At 37.7% G+C, this 20,207-nt stretch overlaps 2 protein-coding genes across 2 annotated transcripts; one reads left to right on the forward strand and one right to left on the reverse strand.

The window, feature by feature from the left end:
• Positions 1–6,681: 6,681 nt before the first annotated feature.
• LOC132133025 (transmembrane protein 178B-like) lies at positions 6,682–9,268 on the forward strand. The gene is made up of 4 exons (XM_059545681.1): positions 6,682–7,305; positions 7,920–8,033; positions 8,382–8,519; positions 8,616–9,268. The coding sequence occupies exons 1-4, from the start codon at positions 6,924–6,926 to the stop codon at positions 8,870–8,872; spliced, it is 891 nt and encodes a 296-aa protein (XP_059401664.1). The 5' UTR covers positions 6,682–6,923; the 3' UTR covers positions 8,873–9,268.
• A 57-nt stretch (positions 9,269–9,325) lies between these two features.
• LOC132133024 (CCR4-NOT transcription complex subunit 4-like) lies at positions 9,326–17,353 on the reverse strand. The gene is made up of 13 exons (XM_059545680.1): positions 17,259–17,353; positions 16,271–16,493; positions 15,440–15,637; positions 14,442–14,528; positions 14,251–14,352; positions 13,976–14,101; positions 13,731–13,852; positions 12,866–13,075; positions 12,701–12,758; positions 12,350–12,605; positions 11,812–12,240; positions 10,916–11,149; positions 9,326–10,835 (listed from the first exon to the last, which is right to left on the reverse strand). The coding sequence occupies exons 2-13, from the start codon at positions 16,442–16,444 to the stop codon at positions 10,516–10,518; spliced, it is 2,316 nt and encodes a 771-aa protein (XP_059401663.1). The 5' UTR covers positions 16,445–16,493; positions 17,259–17,353; the 3' UTR covers positions 9,326–10,515.
• Between the last annotated feature and the right edge of the window lie 2,854 nt (positions 17,354–20,207).

Genomic DNA, 20,207 nt, shown 5'->3' on the forward strand with positions numbered 1-20,207 from the left:
AGGTGTATTAGTTGCAGCACTAGCAACTATTTCTAAAGGGAAAAAAATATTGCTTGCTCTTTGAAAATGAATTGTGTTATATGCAGGTTTCTTTTTGTGTTTTGTCGGTTGCAGCTTTTGGTAAACGATGGAGAACTTAACTCCCCACTTCTCTCTCTCTCTCTGCCTCCCCCTCTACTGTGGTGCTGACTCACTGTCACTGGCCCAGAATATGCTATCTGCCTGCATTATACCCAGCTCACCTTCCCACCAGTTAATGCCACCTCAGCACCCGAATAAAAGTTAAAAACAAACAATATGCTTAAATCAGATTATATCAATATATTGAGTTTAATGTTCAGACTTCACCACTGTACTGCATGCGTTTGCAATAAAAGTGACACATTATGCTGTGAATGCATATTAATAGAGCAAAAATATCAGCATTTTAGGTGGTGATCTTGTTGGTGTCCTGTGCTGGACATCTCACTTTCACACAAGTACAGGAGAGGTCATGAATTCTGCAACACAGTAAATGATGATGATCCCTTATGGAGGATAGCTGGAAGAGAATATGCAGCTACTGCCATCTAGTGAAAACAGGAAACTCCTGCCATAGGTAACTGTTATTGTGAACATTAAAGGAATCGTTCGCTCGAAATGAAAATTTACTGTTTACTCACCATTGTGGTGTTTCTAACCTGCAGGTTATACGCCATATTGAATTCAGCTGGGATGAAAACGGATCTGTGAGGTATAGACTTTACTCCAGGGGTCACTAAACTCGGTCCTGGGGGGCCAGTGTCCTGCAGAGTTTAGCGAAACTAGTTTGGTGCCCCTGCTTTACACTCTGGCACGCACTGTATAAAGGTCCTAGATCATGTAATTTCATGACTCAGAACTTGTATCTTTTTTTTCCGTAAGATGTTTTGTCAGCTGAACAATAGTTGTGTTGTTAAACTATTACAAATTAATTGAACACGTTTTCATTCCCGTTAAAAATGAAGTGTGCTGATGACCTATTTTTCGGCCAAAACCCCAAAATGTATTTTTGTTAACACAAGTTCAATATATTTTCTTTTTGTGTTGCATGTCATAAAATAAATAGGCCTAATAATTATATATATATATATATATATATATATATATATATATATATATATATATATATATATATATATATATATATAGGCCTATATATATATTACTTGTCTTGAAGTTGTAGTGTTACGTGATTGTAGTTTGTTTATAGAATATGTTTAGATAACTTTTGGCGATTATTTACGCTTAAAAATTCATAGTTGTGTTAATTTGTAAAAATTGGCATGATGAAGAAAATGTGTAAGAATCATAAACTTCTGCTCACAGAACTTTTTTTCTGCAATATTTAAAAATCCAATGGAAAAGTATTTTGTCGAGAGACGAAAGGTGGTGCAAACCTTACAAAAATACGTCATCACTGCAACACTCTATTATGTATGAAAAAGAACATTTTAGCATTTAGCAGCAAATAAATACTGTATTTTATGTTGTAGAAAATGTGAAGGTATCTTCAAGTAGCCTATAAACCACAGTATTTTGGGGTCTCCAGGCCATTTTCTGTTATGTTATTATTTTTGATTGTCTAATTTAATTTGATTAATGCAATTAGTGCCTATCAAATGTGATTTGGCGGACGAACTAGCCAATCAGAGACCAGCGGGAGGGTCCATTTCGTGACGTCATCAACACTATATAAAGCTTTGCCGCGTAAGGGACTGTACAGAGTACTTCTTCTAACCCTAACGCTCTTTGGCTTCCTGTACGGCATTTATACTGTTTTGTCTTAGGCTTTCAGTATATTACAGGAAGATTTCCGCGGTTCCGATGCGTCTAAAAAAGCTATAGAGTACTCTGAAGCTCGGTCTCACAGGTTTGACCGTTTGTGCGCGGACAGTCCGACTGCCGCGAAGAGTTTACCTCTGCTGCACATGCGTCGGATCTGTGGGCGTTCAGCACGCTGAGCAGAATAAATCGAGCATGGCGAACTTTTGCGGACCTCTCCACTGATCCTGCAAACACGCCCGCGCTCAGACACTCTCTGCAGGGCTGGATTCCTCCGATATGCCTTTTGATTGTGCGTTGTGTACAGCGAGCTTGTGTAAGTGTTCCGATTAAATCATGCCTCGCGCTTTTGATTTTTGTCGTTGACTCGTCTGGCCTTAGGTGTTTGGTTTGTTGTAAACGCGTTTACAGCAAAGGTGGCTCCCCATGTTAAACTGCCTGAAGTTCGTCTGATGGCGCACCCTGCTTAATTTTCTGTAGACTGCCTGCAGAAAGCAGTGACGGTTTTTATTCTGTTTTGGGATTTAAATGAGTGGTAGCTTTGTGTTCCAACACTGGAGAAATATAAACTGACTTGCTCTCAATAAAATCGGTTTAAGAACTAACTGGAAGTGTCTGGCTTTTGTACTTGTTGAATGTGTAAATGTTTGAGGTTTTTTTTTTTAATGTGCAACACTATTTGCAGGGGTTTTGTGTGTTTTAATTTGCTCTGTCAAAAATCAAGGCCAAACATTTCTAAAATTGAAGCAGAAAGTCTAATGTCATGGCATTTAAATCTCGCATGCACTGCAATTATTAATTTTTCCCCTCAATACAAATATCTAAACCTCTTTACATACAGGTTCCTTTAGTCGAATGCTTGTTTAAAATATGCATTTATTATTAAAGGGGTCATGGGATGCTACATACGCTTTTACAATTTAGTTTGAACTGAAGTGTTTGTTGGCAGTGTGTACAGAACCACTCTATAATAAAAAAAATCCACCATGTGTTTTTATATATATAATTTAAATCCTTTCCCCTTTCTCAAATGAGCCAATCACAGACAGGCCCCTCCCTGCCGTGAGTGAGCTGTCATCAATCCACCCTTGTTTCACAGCTGGAGCAGATATAGACAAGAATGATTCCTAAGCAATTGAAGTGTTCTGTTGTAGGATGTAATAATGAACACATCAGTCATCATTTAGCCGCTGAAGACGCAGTGGATTACATTTGTTTTTGAAGGGAATAAATACTCTGATCTACCTAAATGCATAGGCTATGTTCCTGCAAATCATTCATGATCAATCTTTAGCTATACAGAAGTGAGTGTAAGGATTTTTTAACGAATTTTTGCAAATCACCTTTCCTAATAATGTGCTAATTAGCAAGTTTCACAGTGAATGCAGCTAAAGTTAACCATCTCTCCGCGATTCAGAAGAGAGGGGTGGGGTCAGCAGAGCTCATTTGCATTTTAAGGAAAATACTACAAAATGGCTACTGTTGAAAAAAGGTGGTTTTTTTTACAGGGTAAAAGGGTGTTGCACTACCATTGACAAATTTGAACCAAACTATGTTACAGACTTTTCATTAAGACCCTAAAGAGTCATATAAACTTCTGGAAAACGGGCATCTGATGACCCCTTTAAGAAAAACATATGTCAATGAGGTATAACAATTTGTTTTCCCTTTTAATTAAATTTATTTTCATGAGTCCACTGAGTGTTATTTTATTTTGGTTTAATCAAATTCGCTTCATTTTGATGATTTTCTCAAACACTGCTTGTGTCACTTGCTTCTCAAGTGCCTGAAATCTGTATTGATTTAATATTCTTCAGACATTTTCAGTACACTAAAAGTTACTTCCATATTCTTGGGTTGGGAGGCAGTGCTATTCAACTTTTGTTGAATTTTTATTTTAGTTTTTCAAACTGGGAAACATTGCCACGACAATACAAGACATTTACATTTTGACACCATATTGGTATATTTTGTTCCATTTAATTTATTGGTCTTGCCTTTATAAAACCTGCAGAAACTGACCTGTCATTAACCTTATACATGATTTTCATACTGTATTGGGGCTTGTTTTGGTTGTAATGTTTAACAATTGTGCAAACAATTGTTTGTCTGTGTACTGATAACTTTATGCATAACTCAAATGTTTAACAGGCACAAGAAATGTGGTAAAATTAGTTTTTTAAGGGTTTAAATTGGGAATGTTCTCTCTCTCTCTCTCTCTTGTTTTGGAGACATAATCAGGATTGTAAATTGTACCAACTACCTGTAGAAAACATTTTGACACTGGGATTTATTTGAATGTGTTTGATCGTTTTTAACTAATAATTTCCCCCTCCATTTTTTAAAAATCATTTTCAGTTCCTGTGTGTGTGATTGTCATGTGTCTCTGCCAGGGCCGTGCAGAGACCTTTGGAGGGGCAGGTGCTAAAAGTATAAAAGGGGCACATGGAACAAGGCTTTAAATGGCACCGTTCAAAATATCAATACAGCAATATATTGTGATGCATTCCTTGCTGATTCGTGTAGTAATAAACACTTCATTAATGCACGTTGCAAAAATGCTCTACTTACTAAGTGTTTTTTTCTTCTTTTTTTTGCCCAAGTACAAATATCTATAAAAAAAATTATAAAATAAAGATAGATTTTCTATATAAGAAAATGATATAAGAAATTTTGTCTTGTTTCCTGGGGGGATCTAAATTAAGTGCATTTTACTTAAGCAAAATTATATGCCAGTGTGGTAATAAAAATAATCTTAATGCAAATGGTAAACCTTATTCTGAGTGTCTATTACTAAGTGCAAATCTACTGTAGCTCCGCCCTCCATCGACACATAAAGTTAAATATGACACATGTGAATAATGGCTTCAGTGGTGTAGGCACTGAGCAGTAATGTTTTTGGCACGGAAACTAGCTTGTAACGTGATTGATTGGGTTAGAGTCCGGCTTTTGCCGAGCTCATTCTTCTCACTTTTCCCATCACATGTCACATTAGAATTTATTTTCAATAAAAATGAACAAAATGTTCTAAAAGTGGAAGTAAAGTGTCTAACGAGTGTTTAATAATGATTCAACTATTTATAATTGTAATAAATATAATCATTTACAATGTTATTATTGCATCCAGTTAATGTATCACAATACTGAGGTGCAAATGTATCTACCAGTGTAAAGTATAACTAACATCTAATTATTATTTACACTTAGCCAGTTGCAAAGAATTGCTACTTTTACATGGTAAATAGAATATATCACGATTTTCACTGTACATTTTTTTCTGTAAATAGCATCTAGAGCTACTTGCACTTAGCCTACTGTAAATAGGATCTATCGCTAAGAAAGTATGTTAATTCCACTTAGTGTAAATAGCCACTGCCGTATTTTTCTTACTGTATTGGCAGATAATTTGTAAAATAAGAAAAATACACTTATAATATTATTATTAATATGATTATCTTATATATATTTTTTGCCCATGAGATACCATAAAATGATTAGCTATTAATTCATTAATCTAATGTTCTGCCAGTTTTCACCTGTGATATTATAACACTGAGAAGAATTATATTTTTATTGAGTCTGAAGTATGCAGATGGATTTTTTGCAGGAGCTGTTGCCATGGTGAATCGTAATATCGGCGCTCCATTGATACTGGCTTTTTATAGTAGTGGTGCACGCGCTTAACTCAGAGTCAGTCAATTTAGTGTCGATTAAACCAACTCATTTCAGCTGTTCTGTAACCGAAAACTCAGAGTTTCCCATCTCAGGGTAAGTCAACTCAGAGTTCAAGTTTAAACTCAGAGTTGGTTGAACCTCCTTACTTTCAACTCTCTGTCCATTTAGAAACGAGGCATAATTTACTATTTCAGCATTAATCTATTATTTTAACCATCACTACTGTATACTCTTGCACCTAATCAATAAGTCCACCTTAAATATTGATACAAAACATTAAACAACTGATACACTGGAATATAGTGATTAATATTATTATTATTAGTACTGTTGCAGTTGTTGTTGTCTAAAATTTAACACCTTTGCGATGTAAACAAATGACAGGCTACAAGTGTTATTCATCCATCTCCTTCACACTGCACTTTGATGTCAGGTGTCAGATGTCAATATATATATATATATATATATATATATATATATATATATATATATATATATATATATTTGTGTCACATTTAAATATAATTATATTTTAATTTATTTCTTAATTGTTTTTATTTTTATAATGATAATTCAGAGAATGAGAAAATCTGAATAAGCCTTACCAGTGTTGTGATAATTATTTTTAAGGCACTCTATGTTTTAAAAAATAAATAAATACTGTAATATAATACTAGTTTAGTCAAATAACATAAAAAAGACCATATCCCTCGATGCTTGTGAAACTTTTCTCCCTCAAACAGCACGCTAACGTTACTCTACACTACAGACTACACAGCAATATAAACAACATATCTGCATGTTCTCACATCACATCGTTCTTGTAAAATAATAATAAGTAAATAAACATCAAAATCACTTCGCTGAGAATGAAACACCACTTACCAGCTGCCGCGGTGTTAATATCCTCTAGCAATTAAAAAATGTGCAGCTTGAGAGGAATCGTCCCGCTCGGAGGATGTCGTCGTCGTCAGGTGAAAGGTCATTATGTGGGTCATTTTATTTACGGCTAAATTATTATTAATAAATTTTACTAATATTTAGATTGGGCATGGGCAGGCATTCACAAAAGGGCATGTTATTACAAAAAATTGGAGGAAAATTTGATTTGACAAAAGGGCACTTTGGGCACCAAGGGGCAAAGGGGCAGGTGCTCAAGCACCCAACGCCCCCCCCCCCCCCCCCTGCACGTGCCTGGTCTCTGCCTGCAGCAGCTCAGAGAGGAATACAGCTCCACCAATACAGTCTACGTGTAGGCTAGAGGAAATAACAGACAGATTTTGTAATAATCGACGTATATCATTCATTTAAAAGGCACGTTTACAACAATCTCAGCATTTCGCCTTTTTAACACGGAAAAAAAAGATGTTCGAGCTGGATTGATTCGCTGCCTCGGTCGAAGGAGCTGTCCACCATGAGGTGCTGATCGGCGGCCTGGCAGAACGATGGCGACGGGGAAGTGGCTTCTGTACACGGGTCTCTCTCTGTCTCTCGTCGCCTTGTGTTTCCTGACGGTAGCAATCTCATCGGATCACTGGTACGAAACGGACGCGAGGAGATACAAGGATCGTTGCCGAACTTTCTCGAACCGCAGGAGCGATCCTGGTTTCATTTACATCCCCAACCACAGCCTTCCACTGCGAGCCAGCCGAGCGAGTCTGGACCGATGGGAAGACCGACTGCTGCTGAATAGAAACCGGCGCCAGCTGTTCGCGATGAGCGCGGCGGATGAGTGCAGCAGACGCTACAATTCAACCAACATGGGGCTGTGGAGCAAATGCTACAGGGTGGGATTTGACCCAGACATCGAAGAGCTCATACAAAAAGGTAAAAACATCCACCTGAGCCTTACAGTAAAATGTGTTGGCTGTATTTTTATGCTACAATAATGAGAGCCTGGAAACTGCCATTTAAAGCTAGAAGCTTGACATCTCTATTAAATGTATATAAACAGGCCCGTGGATTCATCAGAGTAAAGTGCCAGTTTATTTTAATAAAAAAAGAGCATCTCTGAAAATAATAAACATTCAGTTTTCTATTAATTGTAGTGGTTTGGACTAGTGATTCTTGAGCTTGGTCCTGGAGTACCTGAGCAATGCACATTATAGATGTCTACCTTATTTATCACATTTGATATATTTCATCAACTCGTTAGTAGAAGCATCAATATCTGAACATTATATCTGAACCACTAATTTAGACCGGATGAGCAATACTCACTCGACCATCTGTGTAGTTTAATCATCTAAACTCGACACTTGTCCATATGCACAAGAAGGCTCAGCTCCACAGGGGACTTGGTCCACCTAATTATGAGCTTGACAACCACCACCCCAACTGTCCAGGCCCAGCTTACATGTTCAAGCTTAAGCTGGGCTTGTGTACAGGTTCTAATTATCATGCTAGGTCTGGATCTAATGATGCTTTTTTTGTTTTTCCAGGAACCGTCGAGCGTTGCTCCTTTATAAAGTACTATTACTCCTCTGCAGTTACACGAAAGGATCTTTCCTATAATATCACCAAAACTATCCAGCAAGATGATTGGCATGCCCTGCGTAAGTGGGACTTATTATTTTCGGTCTGCATCAGTGATGTCCCGGGCCCGCTTACTGTGTTGTAATGTACTTATTGAGACCCTTAGTAAGGGTTGCCTACCCTAACAAATTTTGTCCTCGACACATGAAGGCCCTGCATATGAATGTATTTGATATAGCGGTAGAGTTTAAAGCAAGGGTATCAAATCCTTCTAGAGTTCCCACCTTCCTGTATAGTTTAGCTGGAACCAACTAATTAAAATCTTTAGGATTACTAGAAACTTGGTTCACGTTGCAGCTAAACTCTGAAAGAAGGTGGCCCTCAAGGAGCAATATTGGACACCCCCAGTAATTTGTGTCCTCCTTCAGATTTGCGTCGGATGACAGCTGGCTTCATGGGTATGGCTCTATCCATCATCCTATTTGGCTGGACCATTGGTGTTTTGGGCTGTTGCTGGGAGCAAGGCCTCATGCATTATGTTGCCGGTCTGCTCTTCCTTATGGGAGGTATGTGATTTCCTCCTCTTTTGTTATCTTAAAAAATTAATTGGCATGGTGCCTGATCTCTAAACATCTACTAACTAGTATTATGCCCCACCACAGGTACCTTCTGCATCATCTCTCTTTGCACCTGTGTGGCTGGCATCAACTTTGAACTGTCTCGCTACCCACGTTATCTCTTCAGCCTCCCAGATGATATAAGCCATGGTTACGGCTGGTCCATGTTCAGTGCCTGGGGAGGACTAGGACTGACTCTCATAGCTGGGTTCTTCTGCACCCTGGCACCATCGATTCAGCCTCCCCCACAATCCCATACCCCCTGTCCTAAGAGTCGTATGGAGAACGGAACGGTGTGCTAAAGCATCACATGACACTTTTGCATAGATATAAACTTGTTCATAGATTTTGTCATAGGTATTAAAAGCACGGAGGCTGTTAAAAAAGACATTCTGTGCTGGAAGGTGACAAGCCATGTCTGTTGAGATGCTCAAATGATGTGCAAAAAGAAGAATCTGTTATAAAAACACTTTTGTACAGTTGTATAATAGCTTTCTTCCCGACATGAGTTCAGCATGTCCTTGGTGAAGCGGGTTTTGGTGTTTGTCTTTGTTCAGTAGACTGTGTTTGAATTTCAAAACGAGTTTCCAAGATCTTGCCGATGTATAATTACCCTGAATTTCATCCGTTGTAGATGTTTTCAATGTCAATAATTTCTTCATTGGACAATAAAATGCCTCATGTAAAAAAAAAAAAAACCCTACTGTTTCTACTCAAGCTACACATCATCAGAAAAAATGAGAATCAAACAGAGGCAATGAATACTCATTTTTATTTAAGATTTCACTGTTCCAGACCAGCAGAAAAGGGGTCAATTCTTCTCTTTTAGCGCTTTATTTTGTATTAAATGATCACAGCAGCATGTTAAACCCAAATGTTGAACTACATTGATTTTTTTTTATCCTGAAAGAATGAGTGATTGCATTTGATAAATACTGTTTAGTATGGCCACACAGATGAGAGTAGAAATCATTTGAAGGCCTTGGAATGGTGGCATGTTAGTGTGTGTGCCTTCAAGCTTCAATCTTCAAGCATTCAACACTCATTTTATTTGCAATCATGTCTTGACATGTCTCCTTTGTTACCATCACCATCCTTTCAAAGGTTCCAGACTTGATTCCTGATTCATACCTTGTATGAATGGCTTATTCTATAGTCAAGCCAATATACAGTTCCACAGTGGTCTTTCTCGCTTCCCTTCATGGGAATAAAGTTACTGTAGACAATGTGTAGTGGCATGTCAGGTCTCACACTAAAATGCTTGACCAAAGATGCTTAGGCAAACCCTTGAATCCAAAATGGGTCCCAGTTTAAGATTAGAGAAGGTACTACTCTGTGATTAATGGAGTACCTTCTAATGAGAACCAGGATTTGGATTCTACAAATGCACTCAAACATCTCAGCTCTGGCTTCGTAAACATTAAACGTGTAAGAAGTCAAGAGCATTACATCGATGTATCTTATAATCCATTTCCTTCAAATGGTAGTGAGACCTAACTTATAGGAATTGTAAAGATTCACAGTATTAAATTACAGTCTGTACCTTGGATAGAGTGACGCAAAACAGACATGTTATTTGTTTAAGAACATTCCGCTTAGCCGTTGTTAGTCACATGCACACATCAGTGCTCATGGTTTCCTCTGCACATTTCAGTATCAGACACTTTTATTTTTAACCAGAATCATATGTGAAGGTGTTTGCGTGTAAATGTGTTAGGACCCTCAGTGTCTGTCCCAATCATTACCCTACACTGATGGTGCTCATCACACAGAGATGTATGTGTGCCTTTTAAAAAAAATCTGACAACAGACAAAAAAAATCCTGTTGGGAAAGGGATGGAGAGTGAAAGGGTAGAAAGACAAGAGCTTATGTTATGTTATTAATGGAAGGGGTATATTTGCAGTTTCATATTTGTGATGCAGTTTAATTGAGAAAGGGTTGTCTTTAGTGACGGTCAATGCCGGCACTCTGTAGGATGTCTGTGGCCGTCTGCGCTGGGGGTCTGAAGGCTGTCTGAAAGCCTGGAGGTGGGGAGTGGAACTGACTTGGGGTTAGTGTGGGAGGAGGGAGGTAAGGGGCCCAGGCGGCTCTGTGTAAGGAGAGTTGGGCCGCAGCGTCCAGGAGGCCGGTGTGCGGGGGCTGTATGAGTGGACTGGAGCTGGGCGGTCCGTCCATCTCTGTGAGTGCCTGCAGGGACTTGAGCCAGTGTGGCGGATTGTCATCCTGGAGACAGTCCAAACTGTTGCCTGTGGATGCTGGGATACCTGGAGTTCGAAAAGGGACATGAATGAGTACTATTAACGATGAATCCGTAAGCAGAGGGTTTATGAAACACAAGTCACACCTGTGATGATGGCGGGATCTATCCAACTGGCCGTACTGTCCCAGCTAAGGCTGTGTGAGATTCCAGTCGAGCCTACTGGCACCCCAATGTGGTTCACACTGGAAGTGGAGGAAGAAGATGAGGAAGAGGTAGAGTTCGGGAGGCCTCCAAAGTTGATGTTGATATTTGGTAGGAGTGCTCGCAGTCCATCCTGCCACTCTTTCACATTTATATTTTCTACAGAGCTATTGTTTTCTGAAATTAATGAAAAAAAAAAGAAAAAGAGAATTGAAACTCTGTGGTATCCTTACTTCTACATGAAAATGACATTTGGAAACAAATTTACCTTAAATGGGACAATCAACAAAAAAGAGAAATAGGTTACAGATGACCAGTGTTATCTTAGTATTATTTCTATACTATTACAGAATTTATAACCTATTTATATTAATTTCTATTTTAATTTATAGCTTTTTTTAATTCAGTTTTCATTTTAATTTTAGTTTAGTAATGTTGTGAATTTTTTTTTTTTTTTATTAAGCTTTACGTTTCAGTTTTACTCCAGTTGTAAGTAACTTTTACTTCTTTTAGTTATAAGTGTTTCCATTTAATTTTATTTATACTTTTTTTCAATTACAGAAATAATTTTTAATAGTTTTAGTTAATAAAAACACTGAAGGTGAACATAGTTCAGAAAAAGCTGCATTACCCATCAAGGGAAAATAAAGTTACAATTAAAATGCAACTCAGTGCATAATAAAACAATAAACATACTGGGAACGAGTTCAACAACTTGTTTGTATTTGGATCAGTGGACTACAACTATAGTCTTGCTAAGACCAGGTGTTTTAACACACATGCACACACAGGTGCTTCACAACAAAACTGGAGCACACAAGACAGATGTATCCCCTAACCTGATATAGGAATCCCCCCCAGGCCGGTGCTGTGGTGCTGGGCCGGCATGCTCAGGTCTAAGAAATGGCTGTGCGCAGCTGAGGCCGTGTGGTTCAAGTGTGTGAGGTTATTGCGGGTGGGGAGGCCCATCCAGGGGTGGCGTGCGGCCATGTGTTGGGGCAGGCTGAAGGAGTTATAGAGGCCTCTGTGCTGGAGGTGGGGAAGGCGCTGTTGGCCATTGGGGAGGCTGGTCTGGTGGGAAGAGGGATTGGGAGAGAGGGGGGAATGCTCCTGGACTGACAGCTCTTTCTCTATGAGGTCGGCCAGGGCCTTCCGTGTGACGTCAAATGGGTCGAAGCCGAGGTCATCGTCCTGCTGCTGCTGCTTGGCTGAAGAGCCAAAACCGAAGGCCGCCTGCCAATCAGTAGAGGACGACACTGGGATAGTGTCTGCAAAAAGGAAGAGAGATTGATGGGCTTTATCCAATTAGCTCTGCCCACACTGCAATCTTATTTGTCCAAAATCCCACAACACTGATGATGAACTGCACACGCTTACCTGAGGTGAAAAGGCTCTGTGGTTCTGGAGTCATGGGCCAGTCAGAGGCTCCCTGTGGTGAACTGGAGAAGGGGGGCAGGCCGCAGGGGATGGGGTTGGGATGTCTGAAATTGCTGTTGTCTGAGAAAAGAGACTGAGACTCTGTCGCCGCCCCCTCGAAGGGCGAGCGTGCTGTGAGTTCGGCCACGCTGATAGGCACAACGAGGCTGGGTTTAGTAAGGCCAGGTGGAGGAGAAGGGGAATCGCTACTGGATGTCTGTCAAACCAAATGCAACCAGATGGATCAAACAAATGAATAAAACAGACCCACAATAACTATTCTCAGGGATTCAATGGTTTTTAAGCACTTACCTGTGATATAGTTTCCCCATTTCCTAGATTTATAGATTCTGAATTTTTGCCAATTGGACTGAAATGAAAACACACTGTTATAAGCACGCACTAAAACACACAGGAAGAAAAATCATTTTGCTGAATATCAAAGGTACTATTGGCTAGGCTTCTGCAGTACAGTACCTGGTAGGCTCTAAGGCTGATGGGAAAGGTGGAAGGCCTGTGTTCTGTTCTGTTCCCTGTTCAGGGTCTGGTTCTTCTGGAGTCATGTGGTCTGTGTCTGTTAGGCAGTCTAAAAGAGAAGGGGACTTGCGATGCTCTGTGGTTAAACCATTAACCATTTTCCCATAGTTCTGTAATGAGGGCCACCCTTCTTTACTGGTACTACTGGGTCTGGGGAAAAAATGCTAAAGTTAAAAATGGAAGTTACACTTCTCACTTCTCAAAGATTGAATATATGCAATTCTAAAAAAGGAATATATAAACTACCATTTAAAAGTTGGAGGTCAGAAATATTTTTGCTTAAATTAATAATTAGCAAGGATTAATTAAACTGAATAAAAGTGACAGGCATTTATAATTACAAATAATCAATTTTCAAACAAAATGCTGTTCTTTTGAACTTTCATATATAAAACAGTCTCGACAAAATATTAAGCAGCACAGTCTTCAACATTGTTAACAATAAGAAATGTTTCTTGATCAACAAATTGGGATTGCTGAAAATTCACACAGAATCACACAAAATCACAGGCTCTTTTTTTATTACTTCACAGTTATTATTTTTATTGTATTTTTGATCAGATAAATCCCTTGATGAGGCTAAGACCCTTTTACCAAAAACAAAAAAACATCTGAAAAAAATCTTACTGACCACAAACTTTTGAATGGTACCGTGTATTTTTTTCTATACATTTTAAGAAATAAATTATTATTTAGTTAATTATAGAACATAACGCAAAAAATAAAGCAGCTTTCAATTTCAATTATAAATATGTTCATCTGACTGGGTGTGTGTAGCAAATGAAATTCAGGATAAAAACAACACCTCTGAGTGGAATTGGGTTTGCTCTTCGACTTCTCTCCACATGCTGAGGTTTGTAAAAAGTTGGGGTTCGATTTGTAAAGGTCTTGGAGTAATTTTTGTTCATACTCTTGATGTTTCCCAGCCTAAAAACAATTTACACACAGTAGTCAAACAATATCCAGATTTAAAAAAAAAAACAGACAAAAAATGTTATGTACTGACACTGTCTCAACTGATTGAGCTGCAGTGTAAAGATATGCGCTCACCTGCATTTCTTCTTTTGTGAAACTAGCCGCTTCATCCCCCAGTTCGTGTAAATACATGCAGTCCGGCTTAGGACACTGCATGTTTTTGAGAAAATAACTGCAGTACTTTGTTGTACCTAAAGAAGCCTTGAGAAAAAACAGAGACAGGTAATTAGTTAAATAGCAAACAACTTTAAAGTGACAGAAAGCACAATAAATATTCATCACAGACATAATAGACTTAACCTATGATAATATTTTGTTAATGGCTTAGGTTGTGATGGTTTTGCACTTACTTTGAGTGTTCTACCATCCACTATAACATTGTTCACACACTGTATTGCTCTAAGGGCGTCCTCTGAACGAATGTAAGTTACATAGGCACTGGCACTAGGACCCTGTGGAGTGAAAGGTCAAAATAAATATTAAAAGTGTGTGTGATCGAGCATCAAGTTTCAGAACTGAAATCACATGTGGCTTTTCTTACCTGTGAACCTGCATACGATGTGCTATTATTGATGACCACTTTATGGATTTTGCCGAACTTTCCGAAATATTCCGGGCGCTTTAGAACCTAAGTAGTAATCAAAGTGACAGTGATTCTTCAAGTGGATAATTGCATGAACCACAAAACAGACACTACGCTGAATTATGCCCACTAATCACACAATCACACTGTAAAATGAAACGAGGAAGGAAATTTTCTTTTGTTCAGCAAAATATAAATAACTCGCTGATGAAAACTCTTTATTTTTGTGCTATTCTCATTCATCTCCTACAGGACGTGACACATTTCTGTTTGATGTGATATGGCCAAAAGTGGCAGCTGATTTTACATGATCAGTGATTTAAATACAAAAATACCGTGATTAAAAACAATACCGTTCAAACGTAAGAATTAAAAAATAAATGACTACTTTTGTAAAAAAAAATTTACACTACTATTCAAAAGTCTGGGGTCAGGGAGAATTAGTTTTTTTAATTAATACATTTATTCAGCAAGAATGCATTCATTTTATAAAAAATTACAATAACGATATTAATGATGTTAAATGCTGTTCTTTTGAACAAATTTTCCATGAAAATATTCAACATTGATAATAATATGCATTTTTTTGCAGCATATTAGAATAATTTCTGAAGGATCATGTGACACTGAAAACTGTAATGGCCGCTGGCAATTCAAGCTTTGACATCACAGAAATAAATGACATTTTAAAATATATTAAAATGAAAAATATATATATATATGTTTTAATTTTAGCAACATTTTACAATATTACTGCTTTTATTAGATTTTTACAAAAAATAAATAAATGCAGCCTTGGTGAGCATAAGATACAAAAACATAAAAAAGAGAGGCAGAAACTAGTGATTAATTATCTAGTAATTTGAGTCTATTAAAAGAAATACCATGAATTAATAAATTCTTACAAAGGTAATTACTAAAATATATATATTGCATTGTCTAAAACAAGCATTCACCTCTGCATCCGCAAGTCTTTGAGAAAGTCCCACGACGAACACGAGGTTGCGCTGCACCACACGGACACTGGCCAGGTGCTTGCGGTTCTCCGTCACCTTCTGCTTCTTTTCATTCTGCTTCTGCTTCTTCTCGTTCTTTATCCTCTGGATCTCCTCTTGTGACAGTGGTTTGTATACTGCTGGATCCTCCGGGTAAGGCTACAGAACACACAGAGCCAGTTACCTCGCATGAACCGGTATCTGAAGGGTGGCAATACTCAAAGAACTTTGCAAATAGGTCAAGTTTTCAAGCTGACACCATCACAGTGAGTCAAATGAACCACATCGCGTTAACACTTGGGAAGCGCGGTTTTGCCAAGAAAGTGGCGCAATACGCTTTAGCCACAATTGCATAATCAGGCTTGAGAACATTACAGCCGGTTAATCAGACAATGTTTGGCCACTGTGCTTGTACAAAACAATGTCTTCTTACATTTAACAATACATTCACCGAACAATTTCCTCCAAATGTCTCATCCCTTTTAAAAAGTTTATAAGCTATTTTATTTTGCAAGTAATACAAGCCATCCATGATTATATAGCCTGTTATATTGGGTGTTAGCTGGGTTTCATTATTTGCATTTATTAACATCATTTTCTCCAGCTGTTTGTGATATAACAGTTGAGAACCACTGTTTTAGATATTGCTGTTGACTACTACCTGAGAAAGTGCACATTAAAGTCAGCTTCTCATATACAATGTAACAGTGACCCAATGGCGATGTTGATATGTAACAAGTGGTCCATCACTATCATTAGAAGCCTGCGTACAAACTTCAAGCAGAATCGTACCTTTCTGCAAGCAGGGCAGAGGCCATTCTCGTCTGTGCGGATGCGGTGCCAGCAGAAGCGGCAGATCTGGTAGCCGCAGGTGCAGGGGAAGAAGTTGACGTCGTCGATCTCCAGCGGTTCCATGCACAGTGGGCACTCCATGGGGTCTTCTTTCAGCTCGGGACTGCAGGACATCCTATCGTACAGCAAGCTCGGGAGAGACTCTGGCAGGTCGGCCGAAGGGCTGATGCAAAGGCAAACCAAGTGGATTTGATTTAAATGTGGCAGCCTGGATGATGACAATACTTGATTCAAGTACATAAATGCTCTTGTTAAATAATAAAATTGAAAATGCCATGTAGATTGATCAAAACAAAGCAATAAGCCATGACAAATGAATACAGTCAGCTGTCATAGGCTCATAACAGTCCAAAACAGTGAGCTACCAAAAAGCATATTAAGCCTTTTTATGTTACTCTCATTACATTCAGTTAGCCCAGTTGTTAACATGCTGATGTTTTGGGATTTGCAGAATAGGACCACTGGGTCACATTAGAGTGAGGTGTTCACAGTCCATGAACAGACACGAATACCTCATTTAAAATGTGTCAATTTCAAATAAATGATTGTCACACACAATTCAAAGACAATGTTGTATGCAGCAAAAAATACTAAAGCTTTTTTTATATCTAAATGAACTGCGAATCACATCGTACGATTCAGTATCTTTTTTGTCCAACGCTGACAATTGTACCACAACAAATGATTATTTTTTAAACAATGTAGCAAAAAAGTTATTTGTAAAAGCAAATTATCATCAGCATTTTCAGCGAAATCATATATTAAACATTCACGCTTCAATCGTTCGCGTCTGCCCAAATTAAAACACTGTTTTGATTCGTAGAGCCTGTTTCGGTTTTCTCAAATTGACATAAAATAAGTACCCAACACATTTAATGCTTTTAACATCTAAGAATCTTTATTAAAATCGCAATTACTGATCTCTCACATTGTATATGTCTAGCGGCGCGTCAGTCAAGCTGAAAGCCGGTGAGGTGTTTCCACAGCTGGGACAGACTTCATCTGACGTGCGGCACAAAACACAACGCCTAAAATATTTAATTCACCCTCCAACAATCAATAACACACAAACTTAAAAGCACGCATATTTTGAAATGACTGTAAAGGAATAAAACGACTTTCCCTCTATAGATTGTTTTTCGACAACAATGTTTTCTAAACGTTTGTGTGTTGCGGCCTACACACAGCTAAAGCCTGCGACTCTCCTACTAAACGGCCCGGCGACTAGAGGAGGAACCGCCGCCTGTACACCTTTGACTTCATCCTTTACTTAAACTCAATGTTTTATTATTTAACCATGGGGTAAGTCTACTTCAACACACTTATACAAACCTAACACTGATGTAGTAGTTATATTCGGGTGCACTGATCGCGATTAAAGCAGTTGTTTTGTAGGGTACTCACTTCCAACTAGCTGGTCTTGTACTGCAGGGATTCCACTCCAAAGGGTTATTCACTCTAGTTTAGGCGGGGGTTTCTCCCTTTCAACTGATCAGATGTGCCTGTCTGATAGTTTGGAACGAGCACTATTCCACAGCTCAGGTGTTAAAAACTGATTAGATGGTTTCCTACTCAGTTTTACTGTTTGTTTAGGTAACAGATTCTTACCACCATCTTACACTGAAATGAGGAGGGAATACAGTAAACCAGTCACCTCTCATTGAGTTTGCGCAAGACTCGAGGCACAATGCATTGTGGGAGATGTAGTTTATATAGACGTCATAATTTTTTACATCAGTAATGTACTACAGTCGCCACAAGGGGCGATACATATTGCTATATATCATATCATATTTACGTGCAGCTAGAGAAAATAAGATAGAGTATTTAATTTATTTAGTTATTAATTTGTTTTTGTTACTGTAACAGTTATAGAGATTACAATGGAATATTTAACTTAATATCTTTGTTTATATGACAAATTTATATGACAATTTCTTTTAGATTTGTCAGCATTTTTTATTCATTAAATACACCCAAATACTAATGATAAATGTAACTTTTTAATAGTAAGGTTTGATGTATTTTCTCAGTTAATATAATAAAAACTAAATGTATAATTATACAAGAATGACAATTTAAAAAGATATTTTAAAAAGTTACATTTTATTGTACAATTAATAAATTAAATTAAATTAAAAAACTTTTTCAACATTTACTCAAATAGTAATGTTAAATGTAACCTTTTTAATAGCTACATATTAAGTACTCTTAGTTAATACAAGATAATACAAACTTGCATAATTATACAATAATTACAATTATAATGAAAATATAATTTGAAATTATAAAAGCATTTTATTTTAATTTATAACATTTAAAATGCAATGCAAAAGCACTGTAGTTGACATGATTAAACATTTGTAATAAAAAAACTCCTAACTTTGTCCTTTATTTAAACATACCAGCTATCAACACATATGTTATAATACTATAAAATGCTAAAAACACAGATGTTTTAGTTATGAGGTAGGATTTTCATGTTTCTGAAGGTGTCCACCACTACAGATAATATCAGTGTGACAGAGGTTTAGACCCATTCAATGTACTCAGATTCAGTTAATTAAAATACATATAAAGTCTATATATCAGACTTCACATATAAGTACCACCTTGTTACATCCTCCTGATGTACCTCAACTGTAGATGTCTGCTGGTAAGGTTTTAGTCTTTTTTAGATTGTAATTTAGTCCTCCATCCACACACATGTAGGCTTTGAGCACAGTTGAGAGTGTGACTTTTCCGGATGGATGGCATCTGCTGTAAGAGACGGATCTATTGGATGAGGAGACAGCAAGGAAGTGCGGGTGGCAAGGAGACCCATATGCACACAGCTGCCTGTGTCCAACCTTTGTAAGATCCCAAACATCATTGCCAGCAAAACTAGATGAGAAAGAGAGAGAGTCTAATGCAACATGATATTATTTGTTTTTTATGATGTAAAATTTTTGGTTAACATAGTTGTCACCAGCTTCAGAAACTTTTTCTTTAAAGCTCACAGCCAGCGTATAATAATGAAAAGCACACAGCCGTCCCTTCTACTATAAAAAGGCATAAATAATGTTTAGCATTGCAATGTTCCAAAAATATCTTTAGATTTACTCTGAGTAATAGTAGTGAATGGGTGCCGTTAAAATGAGAATCCATACAGCTGTTAAAAGCATCACAATAATCCATAAATAGTCCACACAACTTCGGTCCATCAATTAATGTCTTGTGAAGCATAAGCTGTGTGTTTGTAAGAAACAAATCCATCATTAAGGCATTTTAACATTAAACTTCCATAATAATGCTTTCTCCAGTGTAAAAGTCCTCTTAAATCAAAATCCACCTACATTTTTTTAGAACCTTTTGGCTCAAACGGTGCTTGATCTGTGTATACAGGTGCTGGTCATATAATTAGAATATCATCAAAAAGTTGATTTATTTCACTAATTCCATTCAAAAAGTGAAACTTGTATATTATATTCATTCATTACACACAGACTGATATATTTCAAATGTATATTTCTTTTAATTTTGATGATTATAACTGACAACTAAGGAAAATCCCAAATTCAGTATCTCAGAAAATTTTAATATTGTTGAAAGGTTCAATATTGAAGATACCTGGTGCCACACTCTAATCATCTAATTAACTCAAAACACTTGCAAAGCCTTTAAATGGTCTCTCATTATAGTTCTGTAGGCTACACAATCATGGGGAAGACTGCTGACTTGACAGTTGTCCAAAAGATGACCATTGACACCTTGCACAAAGAGGGCAAGACACAAAAGGTCATTGCAAAAGAGGCTGGCTGTTTACAGAGCTCTGTGTCCAAGCACATTAATAGAGAGGCGAAGGGAAGGAAAAGATGTGGTAGAAAAAATTGTACAA

The sequence above is a fragment of the Carassius carassius genome, chromosome 50 (assembly GCF_963082965.1).
Source record: "Carassius carassius chromosome 50, fCarCar2.1, whole genome shotgun sequence".
Lineage (NCBI taxonomy): Eukaryota > Metazoa > Chordata > Actinopteri > Cypriniformes > Cyprinidae > Carassius > Carassius carassius.